This window comes from Rhopilema esculentum, chromosome 5 (assembly GCF_057945365.1).
Source record: "Rhopilema esculentum isolate cy_ngs chromosome 5, ASM5794536v1, whole genome shotgun sequence".
NCBI classification, from domain to species: Eukaryota; Metazoa; Cnidaria; class Scyphozoa; order Rhizostomeae; family Rhizostomatidae; genus Rhopilema; species Rhopilema esculentum.
This window is the reverse complement of record NC_142819.1, coordinates 9,506,091-9,532,600: the sequence shown is the minus strand read 5'-3', so window position 1 is coordinate 9,532,600 and position 26,510 is coordinate 9,506,091. Positions and strand designations below refer to the sequence as shown.

The window sequence follows — 26,510 nt, the reverse complement described above, 5'->3', positions numbered from 1 at the left end:
TCTAGAACTAAAATATTTTGTGAAGGCGCGTATTCAAATAAGAGTGTTCCTTCTTTTAACCCATGTCATAGCCTGAAACCATATTCTTACTTGACGAGTTTCTTTTGTCTTTGTTGAACACAAAAGAAATCAGAAAATTTTTAAGGTGACAAGAATGGAGTCAAAAAAGGGTTTTTTCTAGCGTATGGTCTTTCGCAGGCAATAATGTTTTGAACTTTTCAAAAACAAGTTTTTGGAAGCGTAGTAATTGAAAGTTGTTCGACCGAAGTCGTTTTGCGCCGCTCCATGATATTCAAAATATTATTTTTCAAGAAAACTCCTGTTTTGAAATTGAGATTTTGTTCATTTTTAGATAAGAAATACTGCGAGCCGAATCCATGCAAAAATAGTGGAAAGTGTATCACTATTTCTGGAGGATATAGATGCATATGTGAAAAATTCAAGGGGGTCAATTGTGAAAGTAAGTCAATCCTTTTTCATTTAAAAGAAGGTAAAATAGCCATGTTTAAGAATAAGTCAGCAACATTAATGAACTTTCGTCGTGTTAAAAGCTAAATTCAGTTGGATTATGAAATTTTCATTAGTATAATCTCTTCGGAGCCGACAAACTATTCTTACTTACGGGATTTCCAACGTACACATACAATAAAGAAGCTTATAGTTAAGATCGAACTTTGACATTAAAGATTCGTAGCAAGCACAACAGATTTAACTAAAGGCACTATATCCCGACGCATTTCGCTGGCCATTTAATTTTCCCATTGGTTGGACTACACAATAGATCTATTGTTACATATCCAACCGACAACGTAAGACTCATTCACAATGATTTCTCGGCGATAAACGCGCTGCACATATTGTTAACTCCGAACGGGTGGCTGACGGGATATCTTTAACGCTATCAGCCTAAGTAATGATAGTAGATAGTGATGACGTTATGATTTTGAAATAGCTTCATCGTATCCAATAATTTTGAAAGAGGAAGGTGAAACCACTCTATCACAAGAAATGCGACTAACAATTTTTTTTCAAGATAACCCTTCTGGTCCAAATTTTTCCTTTAAGAACCTTAAAAGCAATCGATAGATACAAAACTGCTTATGCCATCTTCTAATCATCTTCTGGCCAATCAAGAAGCGCCTGGTTGATATCACACTTGTTGATTGGCCAATGCTGATTGACAGGTGACATAAGCAAAATATGTATCTGTCGATTAGCTTTTAGTTCTGTTCTTATGTGCGTTCTTTTAAATCTTTTAAAATTTATAATTACTTTCTTCGATTTATATTTTGAAGCGCTTTTTAGTAGGTATATGAAATGTAAAGAAGCTGATATAGAATAGAGGTTATGTTTTGCAGTTTGGAACAAGTTCATAAGAAATTAATCTGATTGTTTATCTACAGAACCTGACCCATGTGATCCCAATCCTTGTCAACATAACGGCAAATGCACAGATGTTGGCGGTCAGGCATCCTGTGAGTGCACTGATCCCCGATATACTGGCGATAAATGTCAAGGTATTTTCAAATTTGCTACATTTGTGCTGGCTTTCTTATAAATTTGAAAAATTTCCAGTACATGCCGGGGTATGGCGAAGCAATAGTTCGAAAACATCTAATAAGGTGTATATTAAGATCGTAAAAGCATAGGGTATATTTATTATCGAGCTGCATTTTAAAGGAGTGATGCTGCTGATTTCGTGTGTAGTGATATTTTCTCATCTTCATCTTTTGAATACGATTTTCAAGTGATATCACACCCATATTTTCTTAGTAGAGATCAAACGTGTGCTGACTGCCCATCAGAAGACTTCACAATTTCCTCATTTTAAGTTTTTTTTCTTCCATATTACTGATTAATAGCGATGCGACTTGTGTAGCCAATTTTTATTCTTACCATATCTCGTGCTTGCCTAAATCTACATGTACTGCATTTTGATTCACCTCAATGTTTGATAATTTACTATGATGAATGAATTGGATTACAATTCTTTTGTTTGTTTTATTCCAGTCGACGGTTGCGCAGATTGTAGCCCGTTCGCTGACTGCCTAAATGGCAAATGCGTTTGCAAGACCGGGTACACAGGAAATGGCAAACTTTGTCAGTCTGACAGTAAGAAATTTTCGTGTTTCTTGTTGATCATCTTCTTTCCAAGAACACTTCCACTTGGAATTTTGGTGTTAGGAATTTGTTTCCGACTGACCAGAGTCCCTTTTTATTAGATTATCTGATTAAATTGTACTTTCGCTCAGCTCTTTCCACATCAGCTCTTTTGAGTTGCCAGACTTTCTAAGCTGCTTTGCTTTGAAATAGTATCCTGTTAGGCTTTCATCCACTGGTTGTTATAAAAGAGCCCATTATTATATAAAAAATCTAAAGTTATTAGTGTACCAATTTTATGTTTTTATCCTTTTGTTTTTATCGCTAGCTGTCTTTCCATCCTTTTTTCGTTTCAACTTTAGTTTCGTTTCTTTGTAATTTTCTAACACATTGTATTATTCCTATCCGATTTTTACATGTTTTTATATATGTTGCGCCCTCTTCTTTTTTATCTGCGCCTTTATTTTCTCTTTAGATTTGCTATTTTATTTCCAATAACTTTATCATATTTTTCATATGCCTCCAACGCATTCCATAATTTTCATCCGCCCTCATTCCTCTATTCCGTTTTCCAACATTGACTATCAACGTTTTCCTTTCCAGGCAATCAAGGTGGTGATCCCTGCACAGACCATCAATGCATGAATGGAGGTACATGTGTCCCATCTGGAGCTTCTTACGTTTGCAAATGTCCACCTGGATTCCAGGGAAAATACTGTCAAGGTATCTGAATAGATCTTATCACTACTAAACAAACCTGAATAAGCACCTCATACCCCCTGTTGTCTGTGAAACGGACATCTAGGCTATCTTTTATACTGCTGGTTGCTTTTGGCTTACTCTATGCGTATGATACTGAGAGATTCTATGTATCATATTATCGCCGTCCAGAAAAGCAAAGTTGACCAACGTACCATCATTTATTGAAAACGTAGGTTGTCAGAAACATTACAGCTATATATTTGAACTAAGAATATGGAAGATGATCAGGAAAGGTCATATATTGGTTTTTCAGGTTTTCTTATGACAATTCAGTTTCATAATAATCCATTCAGTTGAAATTTGATAATCTTGCAGCCAATTCCAGTAGCTCGAAAAAGTATTTGAAGGTGTGGTTTGAGCCTTTCGTGCTCAGAAATATTCCGCCCATACACTCAGTACTCATTAATTTTACTTCTTGTTTATTTTTCTGTTTGTATGAGGTAGTATTTTTTGTCATTCAGATGTAGTCAACGGCGGTGCTGGCGACCCGTGTTCCTCGAATCCATGTCAAAATGGTGGAACTTGCACGACCGTTGGCGGTGCATACAAATGCATTTGCCCGGCTGGATTTCAAGGGCCTACTTGCAGTGGTAACTGATTCATTAATTTGATTAAATTTTATATTCAGGTGTATCTAGATACGGCACAACTTCAAACAATTTACAATCCTCAAACACGTTTTCTTTAGAGCATTGCTTTCATAGGTGGGGTAGCGTTCATAAATTATCTTTTTTTTCTTTCAAAATCCAAGCATTTTGTTTCCAACCTCTTTCACATCGGACCTGTGTTTCAAACTTATCGATTCTTACAAGTACTACCAAGGACATTGTCCCTGGAAATTAGAGATATTGTCCCTGGTTCTCTAACGTGGGACATGTTAGAAAAACAAGAAAATCTTCAGTGCTCACCCTTTCCAGTTCTCCTTGCCAAAGTCACGAACTTTCGAAGTCCGACAATTCATCTTTCCGAGATCTCGTAAACTTTAGAACGCGTTGCCCTCTTTTCCTCCAAAAAGTATAGCCTAACGTCTTTCAACAAACGTGATTCATCTCCATCTTTTATTACTATCTCCTCCTTCAATTGGTTTGGCTTTGTAATAGGCGTCCAGGCCTCACGCTGACATCAACGATTTACCATCCTTTTGATAATTCTCTACTTTGAAATTCTTCATGATTTTTTCATCTAGATAGGAGTGGAGGTGGTTCTCCTGACAAAGGTGATCCATGTCACCCAAATCCTTGCCTAAATGGTGGAACATGTAAACAGAATGGAAACGGATATGATTGCCTGTGCGAGGTTCAGTTCACGGGAAGTGTCTGCGAAGGTACAATCTCGATATTATTATTTATATTTAACCGTTTACCTGAAATTAGGCTTGCTAATTTTGAAATTTGAAGGTGTAAAATTCATATTTGTGCTCGATCACACTGACGTTTCTGCCTTTTCAGTTGACAAATGCTCAAAATGCGATGTTCATGCAAAATGTATCAATGGGCACTGTAAATGCCGGACTGGTTACATTGGAAATGGCTATGAGTGTGTGAAAAAAGGTATGGCTCCTTCTGTATTGTGGACTGCAAATTTATTAAAAGTAATAATTTAGGGAGTGATTCCCTCATAGTTGAAACACATGTAAAAGATAAGTAGCATGGATAAATAGTAAGATATATTGAAACCAGAGTTTCACAAAGGACCATGCAATTTCTATGGCATAGCCATGGCTTATATGGTAGGTGCCTGAGATAGACAGTTGTGTATTTACTAGGAACTTATCAGTACTGATGACATAACTTAAAAACAGAAATAAGTGACTCGGACCGCAATCAAATTTCTGACGTAGATGTCATAGATCTGAAGCTCCTGACTGATGCTATGACGTCTCTTTTAATGTAGATACCGAATGTGGAGGACAGAAGTGTGGTCAGTACGCTGTTTGTGAGACAAACGTTTGCACATGCAATCCTGGTTTTGTTGGCAATGGAGTTCAGTGCACACGTAAGTCGGCAACTTTATTCTGCTTGACAAATACATTCACTCGCAAGTAGTAGTGGAGAAATACTTTAGTTTGCCAGACTGCTTCCGCATTTGATGTGTGCACCATCAGGGCTGCTGCCAAAGAAGTTACTTGTCTCCATGAATTTTGGTTAAAGTTTTCTTGATAAAAATGAAAAGGAAAAGAAAGAAATAAAATTGATCTATTTAATTGCAGTATCAACAAAGTGAGCCTGCATGAAACCAGTATACTTTGTTTCAAAAACCTTAACAAATTCGAACGATCCAAGCATCATTTTGGGTGTAAAGAAGAATATTTAAATATTTAATCCAAACGAAACCTTGGGAAATTCTCTTTTGTTAGAAAGACATCTTTTGATCATTAACAGTCTTAGTTTGCTAGTACAGAGAGCTTAAAGGTTTTAGCACATGAAAGTAAAGCAAAATATAATTCTTTTTTAAAAACAATTTATCAAACTTAGAGCAGAGTTACCACAACCACATATGTCTTTTCGTATATCTAACTACAGCCACGTATATCTGTCTAATCCATTCTGGAAATTTACCTTGGTGAAATCTTTGGTTTTTCAATCTGACCATTTTGACTGCTTGATCTAGAAGTAAAACTGCTTCAGTTTTCTGCTTGGATTGTTTTTGTTTATCTTTGCATTCGACAACTATATTTCTTGATATTGTTATTGATATACACCATGGCTTTGGTTTTCTATTTTGATCTGGATCAAAGCCTTGATAGCATCTCTATCTGGATTAGATCTGGATTGTATCTGGATCGGATCTGGATCTGGATCTGGATCTGGGTCTGGATCTGGCTCTGGATCTTAACCGGATCTTGGCTTTCTAGATAAATGCCCTTTTCAAGTTAAACAATTTTTGGAACAGAAGACTTAGATTCATGTAGATTCTTATTGTATCTTTTTATCTTTCTACGTTCAATATGTCGCTCTAAAAATGATAAAAGAGCTCACACGACTTTAAAATTAATACACAATAAACCCACTGCATAATCGTGCCTCTAAACTTAAAAATCTCTTTAAGAAACTTAAAAATCTAATAAACATAAAACTATTGCTCTTCCAGCTTAACAAATAAATCATTCAATTCTCTGGATTTTAAAAGTCTCTTTTTGGTGATTTGCAACAAAGAATAGCAAATGTTATTTAACTTAATGCCTTAAATCTTCATGAATCTAAATTCAATAATAATTTTTAACAGCCACCCCTGCACCAGCTCCTCCACCGCCGCCACCTCCACCACCACCACCGCCGCCTCCTCCAACAGTTGCAGTTCCAGCAATGGACTGTGGCTATTGCGAAGCTCCAAAGAGATGCATAAATGGACTTTGTGTTCGAATGGATCCTTATAAAAGATCGATACAAAAACGAAACGTCTAATCGGAACTGAATCTTCGAACATACTTGCGTAAGCTTTTCCTTCGTAAGCTGCAGCCAAAGGCATCTTTGACACTGTTTTTTAAAGAAGCTACTGTTCTGCAAGATCACATGGTTTAGCATTTTAATTCCACTAGCATTTACTTTTGTGCCTAAGAAGTAGCAGCAAAAGTAGACAAAGAAATTGCCAAATAGCAATATTTATAAATTGTTAGCTGCTGTCGTCTTTAGTGGTGATAATCTTTACAAAAAAGGCAGAAGAATAATAGGTTGAGAGGAAGCTTAACCTTTAATCGTTGTCATTTGAGTACCCTTTTTGTGATGCAGTGCATAAATCTACTTGTGTAGTTAGTTTTCTTAGGTTTGTAACCAGATATATAACCTCTATGTAATATGAAATAAAAATTATTTTCTACTTTTCGAATCATATAGAAATACATTTGGCTTTTATTCTGTAAGAAACATCATTACCATTAAATACGAATATTTGTTTCAAAATCAGTATAGATTGAATATAAATTCGTTAAAGAGTTTTTAAAAGCTATACCTCGTAATTATTAGTCTTTGCATAATGCAGCGAGAACAAGTTACTTTTAAAATGATAAATATTGTGCAAAATGTATATGTAAACGCACGCGTTAAAATTGTCAATGAGAATTGGAAGTAAACTTTTCTTTTTTTCTTTTATGCCTTTTTGAATGGGCTTCCGGCCCCTTAAAATGGTTTGTGGAAGAGCAATATCGTACCATGTTAGCATGTGCGATTAGAAATGTATTTAGGCCAGAAGCATAGCAATAGATCTCGTTATTTTCTTGAAGAACAATTAATGATTTTAGGATTAAATAGTTTTGAAAAATGCTTCCTTTATTTTCCCTGGAAATGTTTGGCTGTAAATTCTTATACAGACATTCGTAATCTTGCGAGGAAGGTAATTGTAATCATTAAAGGAACCAAGCGATTTATAAACAGAGCTTGGTGAGAGATTCAGGTGAATGGCTTGAATAGCAGTTTGTTACGTTCGAATGTGCAGACTACGGTGTTTTGTAAATCGTGTCCAAAGCAATCAATCAGAATATCGGGATATGTTTTGTTGCCAATTTCACAATTAACACGTGTCAACAAAGAGCATAATTTCGCTGTAATGACAGTTCAGCTTTACTGGTGTTTTCTACCCTAGCCCATCTCATGTGAAAAGAATTGTGTTAACTACGTCTATTACTTAAGTAATGCTCTTGTTTCTAAGTAGAAAACAAACATTTGAAACTTCTGTTGAGACCAGAAAAGAACTGCCAAAGTCTCCAATGGTTTTAATAACGTCAACTTAGTGGCAGAGACATTCTGAAATTGTCATCAACATACAGTCTCTTGAAGCTGCATTATGTTTGTTGCCAGTTAATAATTTGGACGTAAAATATGCCCACCGCGTTGTGTGATTGGTATAAATGCAGACCTTCGAATACCATTGTTGTTATGTTTTGATGTCAATCAGTCAAGAATGGACTGTTGAATGAAAGCACGTACAAAAATCAATTTTTCGGTTGTTTGGTTTCAGCTTTTATGATAAAGAATCAGTTTTTAAGCTGTTGGATCCATTTTCAGATAAGATGGCTTCAGATTTTCAGTTTTGCCGAATTCCAGGTGTTATTTTAGCTGCAATTGGAATATTGATCAATCTATCGATGCTGCTTCACATGCGAAAAAACAGTTGCAATTTGAACCCGAAACCAAGGCTTATCATAACGAATCTTGGCGTAACCAACATTGCTTTTCTGATCTTCATTTGCACTTACGCTGTATATCTGGAACGAATTTCCATTCCCAGCGTGAATGATGTTGTTAATGTCGTTAAGATATCACTAAGTATGTTGCAACTCGGAGCCAACATTGCATTAGGTTACGACCGATATTTTTGCACTGTAAAACCATTTAAGTACAGGGCGAAGAGGAATCTCAGATTCCAGTGGGCCTGCATATTTATAAACATTTTGATTTCTTGCTTGGTAGGCTTAGTTTTAGGCATTTTGAGCAAAATACTTTCATATCCCGCAATGGAATCGATCGTTATTGCTATTTCGCGATTTGCTTGCTGTGGAGTACTCTGTTTCATGTACATCAAGATATCTTACAGAGTCAAATATAGAAATGCCGTGCAACCGAACCAGGTAGCAATTTCAACGCAAACAATGCCGACTTCAAAAAGAAGTGAACTGGCCGTAAAAAGACTAGCACTGGGCATTACAATAAGTTTTGCAGTGTGTAATCTACCGATTGCAATCTACAATATGTTTTATCGGTTAAATCCTGACTGCAAGACGTTTGAGGGTAAAGTGACACTGGTATGTTTGTCCCTGCATGGAGCGAATTTCTTTTTTGACCCAATCTGGTACTTTTATACAATGAAAAGAGTTGTGATGAAACGGCGTTTGGTTTTCTTCGTTCAATCTTTCATTCATTTTATTTCTTTTTAAAGTTATATGATAGTTATGTATTTTGGCAGTTTTTGAGCTGTGCTGTAATTTTCAATTAATATCCTCTTGCAATATAGCTAACAAATTTTGTGAAACTTTGTTTTTATCTTGCTCACACATCGAGCCTGCCATTCAAGCTTTATTCCTTAAATAAGCAGATCATAGTGAGTATTCTTTTTTAATCCAATGAACTAATTGATAGATAAATGTTATTCATTTGAGCAAATATTCTTGAAACTGTTTCATACCTGTTTTACTCAATTTTCTAAAGAAAAGTGGCACAGAATACTTGAATACTCTGAAGATCAACATAAATTCCCACCAGAAGTGCTGACAAATAAAGTAGCCCTGCTCAATATAAAGCAGTATTGCTGTTTTTTCTGTAAATACATTGGGAGTGGTATTTTTAATTATGCACAATGTCAAATAATCTCCATTTAAATTGATCTCGTGATTATGAATTCCTATTCAAAGTTGCAATTAATGAGGCTATCTTTTATAATTCCTTATAGAAATAGAATTATTCCTTTTACTTTAGAACTATCTGAGGTGATGCCCCACCCCCCACCCCCTCTCCCTAGCGTCTGCCACTTTCCACATCATATCAATTCGTTGATAAAAGTTGAGATAAAGTATTTATCTAAAGATAGCGATTGTGATTGCTATGGAAGTTAATGGTGTTTTTTCTCTCTGGAATATACGATGCTATTCAAAATTTGCATTTCCAATTACCTAATGGCAATTGATTAGAAAGTGATAAATGATTAGAAAGTGATAAACCACTATGAAGCTCCTTGTTCGCACCTGTCTTTGCCACTTTTCGCAGGAAACAACTATACATAAGTGACAATATTCTCACCACTTGTTGCAATTAATATATGACAGTATGAATTCTCTTGGTTTATAATTGAACTTTGTCCGAAATATGTGGGGGGAGGAAGGGGGGGGGGGGGGGGTTCACTATTCATACGTGGATTATGTGAAAATTTGTACAACTATAGCAGATCAATTTTGCTAGTACATTAGCTGCCTTTTCAGTTGGAAAATGAAGACGGCAGTGCAGTGGTCGTGATATACCAGCTCACTAAATACTGAGCGTGGAAACTTCACAAGACCGTCGTTTTTTTAAGAATCGAACTATTTTATTTTCTTTCTGGTACTCAATTTATTTGCTCACTAAATCATCGTTACTTTGGATGAAGTAACAAACCTAACGTACATTTTTGAATGGACTTTTCAAAGAAACCTAATATCCGGGAAGAGTTTGCTCGGAAAAGGTTTGTTCAGAAAATGATTGCGAAAGAAAAGATTGTTCGGAGCAATATATTGGTTCGGAAAGTACATCTAAATACATCTAATCCAGTCTTTTCGTCAGAGACCTCGACTCTAGCCCTTCACTGTGAATCAACCTCAATTCTGAAACGAGGCCGTTGGCTATCGGGATACCGAATAATGATAGCTGGTTCCCACAGCATGAATATACACATACATGTATACAACTCAGGATTGATTGACTATTAAAAGTACGTGTTAATTACAATGTTCACGGATCAAGTCAATTGAGACCATGACAAATATCTTAGTATACTATAGATAAGTATTATTAAATAAATGTACATGAAATATATGAAGTATATATGGGAGTAAAATATATGAAATTTAGTGCATGTAGAAAACATGTGCATAAGTACCTAGCAATGACTACAGTTTAATCCCGGGTCGGACGGGTCGGACAACTGTAAGTCGGACATTCAAGGGGGTTGGGGGGGATGTAAATAAACGGTCTAAATTTTCACTTGGAAAAGGTAGAAAAACACAATGGGAATTAATAATTAGAAACACCGAGTTGTCCGGGAAGGACTTTACCTTGAGTAAAGAATTTATGGAATTAAGAATCAGTCTGGCTTGTATGTTTTAACTGGTGTAAGGGTTTTGACTTACTATCCCGTTTTGACGGGAATTAAAAGCAGTCCCAGGTAGTCAGTTTTCGTGTTTACCGAGGTACGAATTTTTATTTTCATAAGTTTGGAATGTCCAATGGTACTAGTAATCTGTCCATTTTAGTGAAGGTCCTGGGTACATCTAAACGGGATTAAACTGTACATCAACAACATCATCAAGCGTTTCCAGACCAACTTTGCCTTTGACTACGTCTATGCCTACGTCTATCCTTACGTCTATGCCTACGTCTATCCTTACACCTATGCCCAGACCTATGTCTACGTCTATGCCTACGTCTATGTTTACGTCTATGTTTACGTCTATACCAGATCCATGTCTACGTCTATGTTTACGTCTATGCTTACGTCTATGCCCAGATCTATGTCTACGTCTATGTCTACGTCTATGCCTACATCTATGCTTACGTCTTTGCCTAGATCTATGTCTACGTCTATGCCTACGCCTATGCCTATGCCTAGTGACCTTTAAATTTCATATAAATCGCAATTGTCTCATACTGTAATATTTACAGATTTTTCTACACCCGTGTTTGTTGCATTTTAAATATCAAATTACATATCATCAAGTCATCGTTTGCCAACAGCCAGCTATCTCCTCTTAAGCTCATAAGTTGAAGCGTGTTTGCAAATCTACTTTTACTTTCGTAAAAACTTGTCCAGATCTACTATATTAAAATATATGATTTATACATTAAACAGTTTGTGTCGATAGATAGATATAGATATATATATATATGCTGGTTTCAGCTTTCAAGTTTATTAATATCTACTCCATTAAATGATTTGTGTCGTTTATTAGACAGCATAGAAAGATAGGCCTTTGCACCGAGCTCGGTCGTTGATATCGTTTATACCTTGAATTTCTCAATTCTTCTGACGTGGCTACGTATCAAATTTCTCGAAATTCTCTGTTATCGTTTCAACGAAACACTAACATCTTTAATTAATCTAGTTTTCTTTCTTACCTACCCAATTATTCATTTCATTGCTATAGAGAGCAATCATCTTTCTATCAGTTTTAGTGAAGTTATTGTTCCGTATGCTGTTGATTGGCAAAGCAAGTTTTTCTTTCATTTACAAGTTCAGTTGAATTTTTAAAAATCTTCATCTCGCTTTAAGCTATTGTCTAGCTTTCTTCTTTGTCTGTTTCTTCTGAATCCTCTTTTGGTTTCTGTAACGCTGAAACAAATAAAAATTCTTTATCATTTATTTCATTTCAAACCATTAATGTGTTCCAGCAGTTTCTTCTCAGGTTATCCCAGAAAGCCTTAAATGAATATTAAGTTTATTGGTTTTCAATGAAAGGTGGATTGGTCACGTGACTATCTTTGACCAAGTGTACGTCATTCAGTTGTTCCCGATGTAAGATAAACCTTGCATTTTTGGACACGGTTGAATAGATATAATTTTTTGATTTGCATACTAAAATAGAATTTTTTGATGTGCATACAAACCGCCAATGGAACACCGGAGTCCGCATATGGAACACCGGAGGATCACCATGGTTACCAAGCCTTGTGATAATGTGTTGAACAAGATAGACCAAAAGCGGATAGGACGCTTGTAACAGTTTTCTTTGTTTCTTGGGCTTTTCCGATTTGTGAGTGCAATATTTTTACTGCTTTCAAATAAATGACGTTGCATCATCGAATTACAGCAAAAGATTAGCAACATCTAACTGTTGTTTGAATCCTTGAACTGTTTCAATAGCTCTTAAAATATCATAACTCAGGTATGATGTTATCAATTTGTGATATCATGATGTTCAAAATTTATGATTGAGATTATACTGTAGCTGATTAGATCATTTTAGCCTTTTTAAGCTTTTAGTTTTCAATTCAACGTCACTAATATAAAGAAAGGGTTATTGCGAATTATTTTTGTTAAATTAACAAACAAATATAGTAAAATGTCTCCATGTGATATCTTTTTTCTTGTTACTTTAAACAGCATATCGAAACTCCATTTTGGAGAGCATCTGTTTAAGAATTGTTGAAAAAAGTATGTACGAGTATAAATCTTGCCAAAGTTTGTAGCTTTCAAAGAAAGTTTATCCATTGCCTGTTTGTAAACCATTTTATTGGTTGCTTTTCACCTTTACTCTTTGTAAAAATCACGAACTTTTTCCCTGGATAAGTTTCACAAAAAGATACAAGACTGGGTACTGTTGCAATTAAGAATCTGTATATTAGCTTTCTAACATGATAAATTCCATAGGAAGTAACAGTAGCTAGAAAATATACAATTGTTTGTAGCTATTTTACAAAAAATACAGTATAAAACTGTTACTGAAAATAGTGTCTATATGGACTTTGCCCAAGTTATATGGAATTTCTGGATGAAACTAGAAATTCATATCAGATCTAAATGAAGAGGCGCTTAGCCCTTTAGCTAACCTTAAAGGTACGTGATCCCATGATCTTTAAAGATACCTTAGCTGTTAAATTTGGTTATTTGTCTACTTGCAATTGGTGCAGACTATTTCCTTAGTATAACAAACAAGGTGGAATGATGAAAGTTTCAATCTCCATATTCCAAAAAATTGCTTTAGATGGCAGCGCAACTAAAATGCCATTACATTTTGCAATATTTACTACAGCAAATTAAAAGTAAATTTAATACAAAAATGATTTTGCTACAAATGTGATTTTTCGGACATAGCCTGATTTTATCATTTCGCTTTGATCTAAGAAATGAGATCCCTCTGGAAAAGGTCTTGCCCCCGAGTAAAGTGTAACGTTCAAGAATGTTATCTTTGTTATTTAAGCACCCGTCGTAGAAGTTAGCTTGGTTACATTTTATACGTGGGTTTCTGTCTTTGCAAAGATTTTAGCGATAATTTTTATATTCTAAACATTTTCAGAAATGCCACGTTTTTCGGAAAACGCCTTTGGTATAGAAGTGTTATGCAGAGCCATCGATTCCTTCCCATCAAAATTTGAACCATTTTTTTACTAGAATGACGTTTAAATTTATGCTTAGGCTGTAAACGTTTTTGTCCGCGTTATAAGCATCAAATTATCGAACGGAGAAATCAAATTCATTGTTTTCCTGTCGTCCATTGCTAATGTCGTTGTAATTTATGTCCTGGTACGAGTTTCTAATGAATTTCTTGGTTCCTGGTGGACCCGGTGGCCCTGAGGGACTTGGAGGAGCAGGTGCTCCTTTTGAACTGCCAGGTGGGCCCGAACTGCTTGGAGCACCTGGAGGGCTTGGTGGTGCAGGAGTCCCTTTTGAACTGCCTGGAGGCCCAGGGGTTCCTTTTGACCCTCCTGATGGGCTAGGAGGGCTCGGTGCACTAGCTCCTTTTGAATCGCTCCCTGGAGGGCCGGGCGGCCCTGGGGGGCTTGGCTTCTTTTGGCCTCCACCACCTTGTGTTGTCGATGGCGGTGATGGTGGTGATGGCGGTTGTGGAGGTTTTGGTAGTGGTGGTGGTGGTGGCGGAGGTGGTGATGGTGGCGGTGGTATCTTTGTTGATGGGGCTTTACTAACAGGGGGACCAGCGGTAGATGGACCAGCTGTTGTCGGGTTAACTGTTGTCGGTTTAACTGTTGTCGGCTTTGCTGTGGTTGGGGGTATCGGTACGGTTGTTCCAGACGGTGTCGTATCCGGTGCGTCAGTGGGCTGTAACCCTGGGGCTTCTGTGGCAAATGTGGTAGTTGGTGCGTCAGTCGGTTTTTCTGTTTCAGTCCCTTCGTCCCCACCCTCACTGGTAGTAAGGGCTGCAAGAAAACGGAAAGCCCCGTGATATATCAAAGCAACTGAGGTTTCAAATGCTGAAGGAAGAAAGCCTAATGTTTACTTGAACGTTATAGACTGCCAGATGTTAATAACTTTGGATTTTTGGATTATGATTTGGATTTGGATTTTATCTGCAAAATAACTATATATATATATATATTTTTCTGCATATTCCTTACGATTAAAAACCATTTTTTCATAATTGATGACGTCATAAAGCTATTTCTAGATTATTAGAATTCGAACAATTCTCTCTTAAATAACTTTTAGATATTAATGTAATATGACACTGGTTCTAAAACTTATGAACTAAGGTTTCTTGCTAACCATAATTGAGCAATTGGTAGCAGATGTTGTTGATTTTTAATAAAATTTGCACATTTAGAGGTATCTTGTGGTAATCTTTAAGACTGGTTTGCCTGGATTGAAAATTCCATGAAATGATTTTTAACAGCAACCTCATTTTTTTACTCATTTGACACCATTTTTCCATTTCTTAAACTCCATATGGCAATGGTTTTCCACCATAACCATTTCTTTACTTTTTCTCTTTACATCTTCTCTGAGTGAAAATGTTTAGCTCTCCCCATGAAATCATAAACAAACCCGGTTAATAATATCATGATGTTTGGAATAACATATTAATAGCTTGGCAGGAAGCACAAAATTCTGGTTACTTACGCAAGCAGACTCGATCGACAAACGTGTAGCCTTGATTGCACTGGCAGTTCCCTGTCGGTATCACGCATGTAGAATATTGTGGGCATTTTTGTGCACAAGTGGGAACATCTGAAAAACCAGTTATCTGTCTTAAAAAAGTGTTCTATACGCAATACCTAAGAAGCTTACACCCAGCATCATTATAGTTGGTTTCTTTAATGTTTGCGCTTACATGAATGCTGAATGTCTATTTTAATCACGCCAGCAATAAAGGTTTCTAAAGGTTTTCTTATAGAAACACCTTTCAGGTGCCTAATCAATGAATTAATCTTACCATAATTGAAGTACAGAGAGAGCTAAGGCGGTTCAGATATCAAGCCCTGGTCAATGTAAGATATGACTGACTAAAGAGTCTCGACAAGACAGTTGATTAATCGCTCGAGGACTGAGTTAATTGTCTCAGGACAAGGTTAATCGTTTCAAGGACTCAGTTGATCGCTCAAGGACTCAGTTAATCGCCCAAGGACTCAGTTAATCGCTCGAGGACTCAGTTAATCGTCTCGAGGACTCAGTTTATCGTCTCAATGACTCAGTCAATTGTTGAGGACTGAGTTAATCGCCTCAGACTCAGTTAATCGTCTCAAGGACTCAGTTAATCGTCTAGAGGACTCAGTTAATCGTCCCGAGGACTCAGTTAATCGTTTGAGAAATATGATTGATAATCGCCTCGAAAATCTTACAGCACAAACAGATTGAATTGGGGGGTTAAGCATTGTAAATATGCCAAAGCGTTTATGAAAGTTTGGAGGAGGTTGCCAACTGTCCTTGTTATTGTCGCCCTTGTTAAGATGTCTATGGCCTACCTTTGATACAATCATATCCGTTACCAATGAAGCCAGATTTGCATCGACATCTTCCGTTCACACATGCTGCGTTTGTGTCGCAGTTGGCACATTTATCAACTAAAAGGGATTATGATGCTGTTTGATTAAAACGACGAGACTGCTATTATTACGAAGCACAATCCATGAAAAGTCAAACTTATATTCAGACATGATCCGAAATCCACAATCTTTGCTATGTATCTTGATGACTCCTTTGCTCCTGTTCTTCATTTTTTCAAATTTTTTAAGTATTTACAGAGGTGTTTGACCTTAATTATAAGACTAAATTTGCCCAAAATTTGTTGTAGTATATTTTTTTTGTGAAATGACGATGCCTTTAGCAAAAGGCTCTTTTTGGTATGTAGAGATTTGGTTAATCTTGACTTCCAGACAAAAAAACTAAGTAAAAGTCTGCTTTAATGTAAGATTAATATATTTTTACTACCATAGCATAAAGTTTTCTCAGGATTACTTGTTATAATGCTAATTGAACAACTCACCGTTGCATGTTGGCCCTGTGTATCTAATAAGGCAGATGCAGTCATATGATTGGCCATTCTTGACGCATCTACCTCCGTTCTTGCATGGGTTTGGTTCACAGACACCTGTCAAAAGAGTACAGGTAAAAGATCGCTTCTTGTTCATTCTACGACAGTTTGGATGTAGAAATAACAGGTTCAAGATCAAGGAGATGGAGAAGAGCGGAATCACATCCGACGTTTATTCTCTGAGGAGGGTCGGTATTTTCTTCTGCTTCTTGCAAAGAAAATTTAGATTATGCTGATCAGACGATTTTACAGCTGCAGGCAAAGCACCTTTCGTATCTCAAAGGATCAAGAATATAGATAATAGAAATGAAAATAAATTGGAGATCTAAAAGGATAATGGAGAATGAAGTATGAAGAGCTGTCAATGGATGCCTGGATGTACCTACATAGACCATTTCTGTAGTGAAAAAGATTAAGTTACACAAACCTTTTGCCGGAGCCTCTTTTGGATCACAGTAAGGCAACACTGGGAACTTAGGAGGACACTCGCATTTGAGGAACTTTCCTGTTTTCGGATCACTTTTGCACTTGCCATTGTTATTGCAAGGATTTGGATTGCAAGCTGAAATAATCAGAAATGCCATTCAATGTTTGTTTGATACATATGTCGACCAAAGACATGTCTTTTTGGCAAAATATTCAGATATTCGACGAAGAGGAGATACAGCCAAGGTATTCTCCAAGAGAAGCCAGATTTAAAACGAAAATTTTCGTTTCCAGCAATCAAAACGTACACATAAAAAAAATTTACTCACGATCTTTGATTTGGCAATTTTTGCCAAGAAATCCTGCAGGACACTGGCACGTGTATCCGCCGCTTCCATCATCCATACAAACGCCATTGTTAACGCAGGGATTGCTTTGACACGGGCTTCCAGAACCTTCTGCAAATTTCAATATTATTCATTTTAGAATCTATGGTATTGATTCGGGAGGCAAAACGTAGAAATCGTCTATCAATCACTTCATCTTTATTTTTTATCAAACCTGCCAACCCCCGTCTTACATTCATAGAGCATCCGCTTTTGCGCATGCTCTGATCGCAGGGACAGGGGTTGTTTATTCTTTAACAGACGTTCATATGCGCATCTGCTCATCTTTAAGTATTGACTGAAAGTCGTAAATCACCAGCTGATTGTAACAAGGTCTAAGAAGAGCTTATTTTGTTTAAGAAGGTTTTTGATTTTCTTTTGGTTGTGCTAAATTTATATTAGATAATCTGACTTTTTATTTCCTGTGATCAACGATAAATAGGAAGCAAACGTAAATTTTGTCACGGGTCACTATGACTATTATAAAATAGTTTTAAAACAAACAGTAGAGGGTCAATTATTTCCTTCACAACTGGTGAAAAAAGGAAATTAGACATGAATAGAAATCTTACTTTTCTCTTTTTGACACATCTTTGCAATTGGGTTCATGATGTATCCTGGAGGACAGACGCATTTTCCTTCTTGATTGCACGTTATATCAGGAACTCCCGGCATGCTCTTCTTTGGACAACCACATTCTACAGGCAAAACATTAAATAATTTGTTTACAATTGGTTTGCTTGTCTTGTTCTTATTAGCTCAATGGAAATTGGCGAAATTTCGATTGAACATAAATTCGAGGTAACGCTGTTTTCACGGTATCAGAGTCACTCATTATTCACTCGGTATGAGCCACAAAACTCGAGTGATCAAAGTTTGTCTTAATTATCCAAAAGCAAACTATTAGTTGGCAAACAATTGAAAACAGACTTTATCATTTACCAAAGCCGTTCTATTACTATTTGATCTTATACGGACATAATGTTAAGATCTTTTAACTGGTAACAAAGGAAATTAAAGATAAATTTGACAATTTTTTGAAAATATTTTCTTCGACATCTATGTGCAACAAAATCGTCAAAAATATTTTGGTTGGTAGAATTATAATCAAAGGTAAGACCGTCTACCGTACACAGGCAATTCTATTTGAATTTCACCACCGACCAGCAACTTGAAAAGTTCTACGAGACTGAAAAAGAGTCCTGACGTTTTGTAAGAACCCTTGAATCTAGATTACTTTTGGTGCGTAAATAATCTTCCTCAAGGTCCTCAGCCAACAAGGTTTTACTTTTCTAGATGCTATTGCTAACATTACCTTTACAAAATGGCTTTGCCCACATTCCTTTGCATTCACAAGATGCTGTGCCATTTTCATCTCTGCATGTTCCGCCATGTTGGCATGGGCTAGGTATGCATGCATCTTGCTCTGTTGATTGAAAAAACTTCCGTTATTTTGGACATCTATCTTGTAGTCCGACTTTAATACGTATTATATTATTAGAAAATATAGTCTCTTCAAGTCTTTGAACATGCTGCAGAACTTAAAGTGTCCGTTGCAAAACAACCAAATGCAGAATAAAGCAAAGAAGCAAGAATCAAGGGATCCCTTCCATCGTCAATTTCTTATATATTTCTGTCTACATTTTATAAGCGAGGAGAAATTCATTAAAATGGTTGTCAACTTTTACGTACGAGTGCAGCTCATTCCCTTGAATCCTGGCTGACAAATGCAGTTGTAGCTACCATCTCCTGTAGGCACACACTGTCCTTCATTTTTGCAGGGATTTGGGTCGCAAGGGTCTTTGTCTGCGCAAGAGGAGAAAGCCTATGACTTAACATTTAGTCGAAAAAGTATAATTTCTTTTACAGCATTTCTTTTAAGATATCAAACTTTGGTTATTATTCTACAATTTTTGTGTACGTTGAATCCGTCTTTAATTATAAGATTGTGTGACGTCATAACTTGAAGAATATAATGATTTCAAATCAGAAAATAGATTGATGCCTAGGTTTGCTCTGAAAAAAGTTGCTTGGATCGCATCAAATTTTTTGAACATCTGAGTACCGAGCAATATACTCAAATAAAAAGCGAAGGAATGTAACATACTTTTGCAATAAGGTGGTAGATATGGCTTCTTGCATCTGCAGTCGAATTCGTCAGTTTCTCCTTTTTGCACACAGACACCGTCATTTTCGCAGGGATTCGGATGACAAGGGTCAGCTTTTTCTAAGGATAGGTTCGTATGATTAAAGTTTTAGTTTAAGCTGGATCAAGTTTACAAATACCCTGTATATAGCTCTACAAATATACTGCAATCGTAATTCCTTAACAGAATTCAAGATGTAAACTGGACAATGCATCATAATTTCACGTAAAGGCGTTATCATACGCTAACCCCTTGGGCGTGAAGCATAAAAATGTAAAAATAAAATACCAGAAAAAATGTATGTCGCTAGGGAAAGTTGATCAAGGAGAAAATGACATTAAAGTTGCAATCGCCTCATATCAATAGATAATTAGTCAAAATTGAATTCATTTGTAACTGGATATGGTTCAAGGTTACTTTGTTAGATACAGTTATATTATTATGTAAATTTTTTTTGTTTTTTTTTTCATTTTTGTAGCGTATTCTAATGAAAATATAGATACTCAATCACGATCAAATAATTACATTAATCCTATCCCTCAAAATTAATCCTAAAGAAGAAACTGTTTCCCCATTAATGTAGATGGTCTATGATGCGAATATATTTTCGTTTGTCAAATGATAGTACAGGTGAATGTTAACAATACTTATTTCTGTAATAAAGTGTATTCAACTGTTGATTGCTATTTGAAATAGAGGGGTTTTATATTGTTGATATTACCCAGAATGTTACCTGACCTTTCATTTTACATTATCTAAAAAGAGAACAAGGATATCATGTAAACCTCAATTAATTTGAAACACCTTCTTTTTGTCTTGTAATGAAAACAGTTTATGATTTTGAATGAAATGATCTTACTTATACATATTCTTCCATTTCCTTTGTAACCATCGTCACAGACACACTTTTCTCCTTCACAGTGTGCATTCTTGTGACAGTTTCTGCATGCATGAACTAAAAAAATGACATCATTTGAAAAAGATATAAACAAAGATCTGCTGCTACTCTTTCGCTAATTCGATGCATTTAACAAAGAATAATAAATATCTATACTTTGATATTTGAAAAATAAATGACAGGAATGAAAAAAGGTCTAATTTTTGTTTTATGCATTGTTAGATGTAAGTTAAAGTATTCTTCATTTTTCATTAATCATTCTATATGATCGTTTTCTCTTTCATTAACTGGCTTCAGTCAATTAAGATGCATGTTATATGCTAAGCTTAGATTTAACTTCATTGGCTTATCTAGCGAATATTGCAGCCGCTAACTTTTCTGTTGTCATCTATTTGCAGAAATGTTTTCAGTCTTTTGAAAAATTTCTTTTGTGTCTGACATAAAAAGAACAATGTTCATGTAATTATTACAGACCTTCGCATTTCTCTCCAGTGTAAGGCGGCTTGCAGATACAATAGAACTGCAGAGGACCATATGACCAGTGGAATCCAGAAAATGAATCTATGCACTTGCCACCATTTAGACAAGGCTTGGTCAGGCAAGGACGGTTCTCTGCAACAGGTATAGCAAAGACATATATCAATTTCAATTAACTTTCAAAACTTTTTGATTCTCCCTAAAATTCAATAAATTGGTGATACGGCTTTCCGTGTTCATGTTGTGACTTTTTTCCTTAGGATAGCATTTAGTTTGAAACTGGCATCATATAGAATCAGATACAATTGACGACAAAAAGTGAGTTGCCTCAGCTGAGTACGTAGTGCAACATTTATGCATCAATACATTTATGCCGTGAAAAGATATTTTTATGGATTTGGCAAGTCGTTTCAGTTTACGGTAAAATGTAAGCAATACGTTTCAGTAGTGGGCTAATTATTTTTTTGTATAAATATCACCAAATTGATACTTTGGAAATAAACAGCCTTGACTGTCGAAACAGAATTTTTCACGTATGCGTTTGTGGTATCGATTTGTGACAGAACATAGCCACTACCACATCCAAGTGAACTGTGTTTCGCAATCTGTGTAAACGATACTTATTAGTCAAATTTGAAAACACGGATTTTAGCAATCTTTAGGCTTTTGTACATTTACGATATCCTGCAAGCTCTAGGCCATGTTTTTTTCCTAAAATGTAGAAACACTACTTCGAGGTAAGCCTCACCTTCACAGAGTCTGCCTGAGTGCCACGGAAGACAAACACATTTAAAGTCTTTGCCATCTGCTGTTTCGCTACAAGTTCCACCATTTTTGCATGGGTTGGGTTTACATGCACGCTCTGAAAAGCAAATAAAACTTATATTCAGCAACGTTTTCCTCAAGTCTTGTAGAGTCTACCGTATCATACATATTCTCAACAGCTTGAGCTGACCAGATTCATCACCCCAAGTCATTGTAAGTAGGCGTCGTTTTGCGAAGAATCGTCTGCAAGGATCTTCTTTTCAAAAGTTAATTTGATGTGATCAATCTCATGGCCACGCATAGTTCTACTAAATTACGGATAGTTCTAATAATTCTTTCTTTGCACTTTTGAGCACACCATCTATTTTGATCACGTCACAGGGCCTAAAAGTAGTGTAATTTAACGCACATGAAGGGTTGTTTTGAAATGTTCACACTTTAGAAGGGTAGAGATTATAAGCAAGGACAGTTTAACTGGCACAGTCTAACTCACATTGCATCATGTTGTCTTCGAATCACAGAAGGAAGCTTTTTGCTCATTCTAAAAGCCTATCATACATACCTTCGCATATTCGTCCTCTCCATCCATGATTACAAATACAGTTGAAATTCTCATGGTCTTCTTGACAAATGCCTCCATTTTGACAAGGGTTTTGGTAGCAAAATCGTGGTTCTTAAAAGGAGAAATATTGATCTTCATCAATAAATGTGAGATAATCAAAAAATAATTTCTTTAAGCTCCCAATATTGAGTTTATTTGTCGAGTTTCTTTTGGAGACATTCAACGATCTTTGGTGAAATTCAGTGTTGTTTAAAAGTGCAAAGATTGAGCAAGTTAACTAAAGAGCAGCTACGCTATAAGTTATTTTCCTGCGATTTACTGTTAAAAAACTTACTGTTGCATATTGTTCCTCTAAATTTCTCTGTACATTGACATTCAAACTTGCCCTTTGCATCAACTTCAGTGCACATTCCATTGTTCAAACATGGATTTGGTTTGCAAGAATGTAGATCTAAAAAAAATCAGAGTAGAGATTGTGACAAAAATATCAAATTTTGTGCCAATCTTCTCAATTAATGAAACTTTTTCATGAGCACCGATACCCGACGTACCCTGTTTTATCAGAAGGTATGGTACCATTATTCTACACTCAAGATGAATTTCTGAGTGACAAAGTTACTAATGTAAATTTGCTAGTTTGATTCAGAATTGAGAGAGCTGTTCTTAGAAAGGCAGTGAATGAAAATCTCACTTTAACTGATATAAATTAACTTTTTCTATCATTTATGCACCTCCTTTTATAAATAATTTCTGCATCTAAGTTAACCTCTTTCTTGAATCCATTTACCCAATTCTCAATCTTTTATGTAATAATTTTTAATACCTTCACAACGCGTTCCCTTGAACCTCACCGGACAAACACACTCAATTTTTCCATTTCCATCATGAGAGCATTTTCCATTGTTTTTGCAAGGATTGGGATGACAAGGGTCTTTCTCTAGTAGAGAACATTTTCGTGATGTAACCATTAAAATATAAATTGAATAACTCTGCTTGAAAGATGTAAACAGTTTTTTGGAGGTACAGAATTGGAAATGGCCTTGAAAAAAGCAAACATTTTACAACATATTGGCTAATAGCTTTTTTCGTCTGACACTCCTCAGAGCATAAAACGTCAGAATAAGGACGTTTTATGCTCTGAGAAGTTTCAGACGAAAAACCTTTTAGCCAATATGTTGTAAAATGTTTGCTTTTTTCAAATCCATTTTCAAATTGAATAACAATTTTATGCCAAGGCTATGCCATATAGCGTATCATATGTACGATACTTTATGGTGCTTACATCTTACATGCTATGACAAATTTATGACTTTTAAAAGTTTGAGCTCGGTAATTAAGCGTCCCAGATTCTCCCGCTTCAAGAATTCTTCTTTCTAGCGCAAAGGGGTCGATTGCAAGTTGTTTTAAACTCAGAATTTCCAAAGAATCTTATTTGCAACAGCAATAGTCGATAGAAAAAACCTTTTTCAATTGATTGTGTTCGAGCTAAGCCGATTACGGCTTTTAGAAATTATTAAACTACTTAACATATTGGCAATTCTTAAAGAAAGACTTAGAGAAATTTCAGTTCAGGTATCCTAAAAGTCCTAGAATATATGCATGCATTCATAATTTCTATGGAAGCAACTCATTGGAACTCACTTTCGCATTGTTGTCCGAAATATCCCGGAAGGCAAGTACATTTATACTTTGGTAATTCGATGATGTTGTGACACCTTCCTTTGTTCTTGCATGGACATGGGTGACAGTGATTGATGTCTGCCAAAAAAGGGTAAAATCTGTCACACATGATCTTATATGGCAGCATAAAATTTTTCAATTGCAAAAGATAAATTAGATTGCCTTTAGATTGTCAAATATAGTTAGCAACGGATGCAAAGAAAAGATGTTACTGTAAATTCACTATGGTATTATGATGTCTTTGTAAAAGAGTTTTATTGCTATCACCCGCGAGACAGATATCATTGTACGGAGCATCATTGTACGGAGCATATTCTAACTCAATAAAATTAATTCTTTTATGACTGGAAATTGGCATACCTTGACAATTCTTCCCGATGAACTGCTCTGGACAAATGCATTCATAAGAATGAGGACCAGTTGGAACAAATATTCCTCCATTTGTGCAAGGTTGGTATTCAACAGAACCTAAGAGTTAATCTCACATGATTAAATCGGTCATCCTAAAAGTACATTGTAAATGAATGATAGATCGACAGACTTAAGCAGCTGGTAGGTAGGTGAGGTTTTCCTTGTTTCTTTCCTTATGTAGGACTTATGGCATGTTTTGAAACAGAATAATCATCCTTCTTCATCATAAATACCACCAGCAGCAGTGGTGTCGTGGAGGAAGGCTCAAGGAGGCTCAGTGGGGCTCAGGGGAGCTAAATGGGGCTCAGGGGACTCAGGGGGGCTTAGAATACACAGCCTTCCTTTTAAAAGTTCAGGGAGATTTTTTTTTGGGGGGGGGGGGCTCAGCTCCTCCCTCTTAATAAATAAAGTTATATTTGGTTAGACGACTTCTGTGTTGGCAACCCTTTATTGTACTTTAAATTCCTCTAAAGTATAATATGTACTTTATATGTACTTTAGATTATTTGCGACATCGAATAGTTTGAGTGATTCCTATATACAGCGGAGACTTTTCAATACAAATGCAGGAATATGTGGTGTGAAAAGGATGTTATCATATGTGTGGCCTCTTGAATTTGCCTATAGCATAGCCCTCCTTCCTAACTTTATAGGACGGCACCATTGATCAGAAGGGAACTTAAATCATCTTTTTGTTCTAGAACGACTATTTGAACAAAGTCACTTTATGTCGATACGAAAAGTGGTAAGTCAAAATAATTCATTATTCATGGAGTGTATGTTTGTAGGGCCAAATCTTTATTCGCTAGAAAGTATCAGATTTATGTTCAGAATTTTTTTTGAGATTTCTGGCAGTTTTTTTACAATGCTCTAAGTGCTATAGGGAAAAGTGTATTTGTTTGTGTGTTGTGAGGTGTTCGCTATTCAATGTTCAACTGTTTCTGAGAAGAGGGGACCATTCTGTTATGACAACGAATTGCACTGCAGACGTGCTTTGCTTTGTGTGCTGTCATTATGTTTGACTGACGCACCATATGATGTGTATGACATAGTTGATTGAGGCCATATATGGCTTACCTTGGTCTTCCACCTCGTGGAAAGAATTATGGTGATGAGCCTGTGTCACATGGACCGGTGGATGTGAAATTTCAACAGGGGTTTGATGTGACAAGTGATGTTCAAGCTCCACCCCTACGTGGTTGTCATGATGATCCAAGATAACAGGATGACCTGCGTCATGATGGCCTTGAAATGCGTCTAGATGCATTGCATTATGCGCTACATCAAGGTCTTCATTCGGGTGTACGATGTTCACAACACCTTGTTGATGTTGCAAAAAGTTGGCACCGTCTTGCTCTGCTGACAGCAATTGAGACTCGTGTGAAGTAGTAACGTGTGGGGACATTGCCACAGTCTCATCTGCTGTGTGATGATCAGCCGTGGGAAGTCCATCTGTCACATGACCCCCGACGATATTACTATCAAACACATGCGGATCAGTTGTGTGGATATCGTTTGCAATGTGATTGCCAAATCCGTTGTTGTAATCGGCATTGATTGAAGTTGGAACTGAGGTAATGTGGCTGTCAGGCCCGTCTTTATGGTACATAGAAAGTGGGTTTAATCCGTCTTCCGATGGAAGATGTGCGGGGGTTGCTTGGCCCCCAACTTGTAATTTCTGTCCATGTAAGGCAGCTGTTACTCCATGAGCTGCATCTAAATATCCAACGTTAGGGGCACCTGGATTAAACCCAACATCAGCTGTCGGTACACCATTTAAGCCGTTTTGATGGTCAGCAGCTTGGTGTACTTGCTCTAGTCCACTAAGTTGTCCCAAATTGTGTCTTTTCAATCCAGAGCCAGCCCCTTTTTGCTTACGGTACTTATGTACAATGTCAAATACTTTGGTCAAGTTTTTATCCCCTCTGTCAGCTTGCCGGCTATTTTCTTCTTCGACATCCTGACGCTGTTTAAGAATTTTTTGCTTTCTCAGCCTCAAATGTCGTGCTGCGTCTACCTTGCAAACGATAATCAAAACGAGAAAACCAAAAATCCAGTGCAACCTCATCTTGGAAAGACCAGTATGACTTTGTTTACGCCTTAGTCGATGTAGAGTAACATTTTAGTTTGTGTTGTTTTTCGTATTTTTTCATAAATTTGTCGCGGTTGGCAGCTTCTCGACGGAAGAACACCAGAGCCAGGGAAACCAATCAGCTCGCATGGTTGTTGGCCA

At 36.5% G+C, this 26,510-nt stretch overlaps 2 protein-coding genes across 4 annotated transcripts in view; one reads left to right on the top strand and one right to left on the bottom strand.

Moving 5' to 3' along the window:
- The window catches only part of LOC135689736 (uncharacterized), a 27,084-nt gene extending 6,093 nt beyond the window's left edge, over positions 1 to 20,991 (top strand). The window contains exons 11-19 of one of the 2 annotated variants that reach the window (XM_065207066.2): positions 353 to 460; positions 1,404 to 1,517; positions 2,011 to 2,112; positions 2,704 to 2,823; positions 3,324 to 3,452; positions 4,049 to 4,186; positions 4,311 to 4,412; positions 4,756 to 4,857; positions 20,875 to 20,991. In XM_065207066.2, the coding sequence (XP_065063138.2) occupies positions 353 to 460; positions 1,404 to 1,517; positions 2,011 to 2,112; positions 2,704 to 2,823; positions 3,324 to 3,452; positions 4,049 to 4,186; positions 4,311 to 4,412; positions 4,756 to 4,857; positions 20,875 to 20,879 (920 nt within the window). In that variant the 3' untranslated portion in view covers positions 20,880 to 20,991. Of the gene's footprint in view, positions 1 to 352; positions 461 to 1,403; positions 1,518 to 2,010; positions 2,113 to 2,703; positions 2,824 to 3,323; positions 3,453 to 4,048; positions 4,187 to 4,310; positions 4,413 to 4,755; positions 4,858 to 6,087; positions 6,932 to 20,874 lie in introns of those variants that run through there. The other variant, XM_065207065.2, reaches the window with a different exon arrangement.
- On the bottom strand, positions 10,224 to 26,510 carry LOC135689735 (uncharacterized). 2 transcript variants are annotated; one of them, XM_065207063.2, is made up of 19 exons: positions 25,355 to 26,508; positions 24,227 to 24,334; positions 23,828 to 23,944; positions 23,010 to 23,123; positions 22,521 to 22,637; positions 22,187 to 22,297; positions 21,608 to 21,721; positions 20,857 to 20,994; positions 20,344 to 20,439; positions 19,445 to 19,564; positions 19,030 to 19,143; positions 18,653 to 18,763; positions 17,910 to 18,035; positions 17,281 to 17,409; positions 16,953 to 17,087; positions 16,478 to 16,582; positions 15,957 to 16,055; positions 15,115 to 15,222; positions 10,224 to 11,871 (listed from the first exon to the last, which is right to left on the bottom strand). In XM_065207063.2, exons 1-19 carry the CDS (start codon positions 26,343 to 26,345, stop codon positions 11,819 to 11,821), a joined length of 3,006 nt encoding a protein of 1,001 aa, XP_065063135.2. In that variant the 5' UTR covers positions 26,346 to 26,508; the 3' UTR covers positions 10,224 to 11,818. The 2 variants fall into 2 exon arrangements, with proteins under 2 accessions (XP_065063135.2, XP_065063134.2); XM_065207062.2 differs by lacking the exon at positions 10,224 to 11,871 and adding an exon at positions 12,855 to 14,414 and having other exon boundaries at positions 25,355 to 26,510.

Excerpts from the sequence above, each read along its gene's own strand:
- LOC135689735 (XM_065207062.2), bottom strand. The coding sequence starts at position 26,345 with ATGAGGTTGCACTGGATTTTTGGTTTTCTCGTTTTGATTATCGTTTGC. Across the intron at positions 19,144-19,444 it reads TCTACCACCTTATTGCAAAA|ACAAAGACCCTTGCGACCCA; the intron begins GTATGTTACATT and ends CCTCTTGCGCAG. Across the intron at positions 18,036-18,652 it reads GGCAAAGCCATTTTGTAAAG|AATGTGGTTGTCCAAAGAAG; the intron begins GTAATGTTAGCA and ends TTTTGCCTGTAG.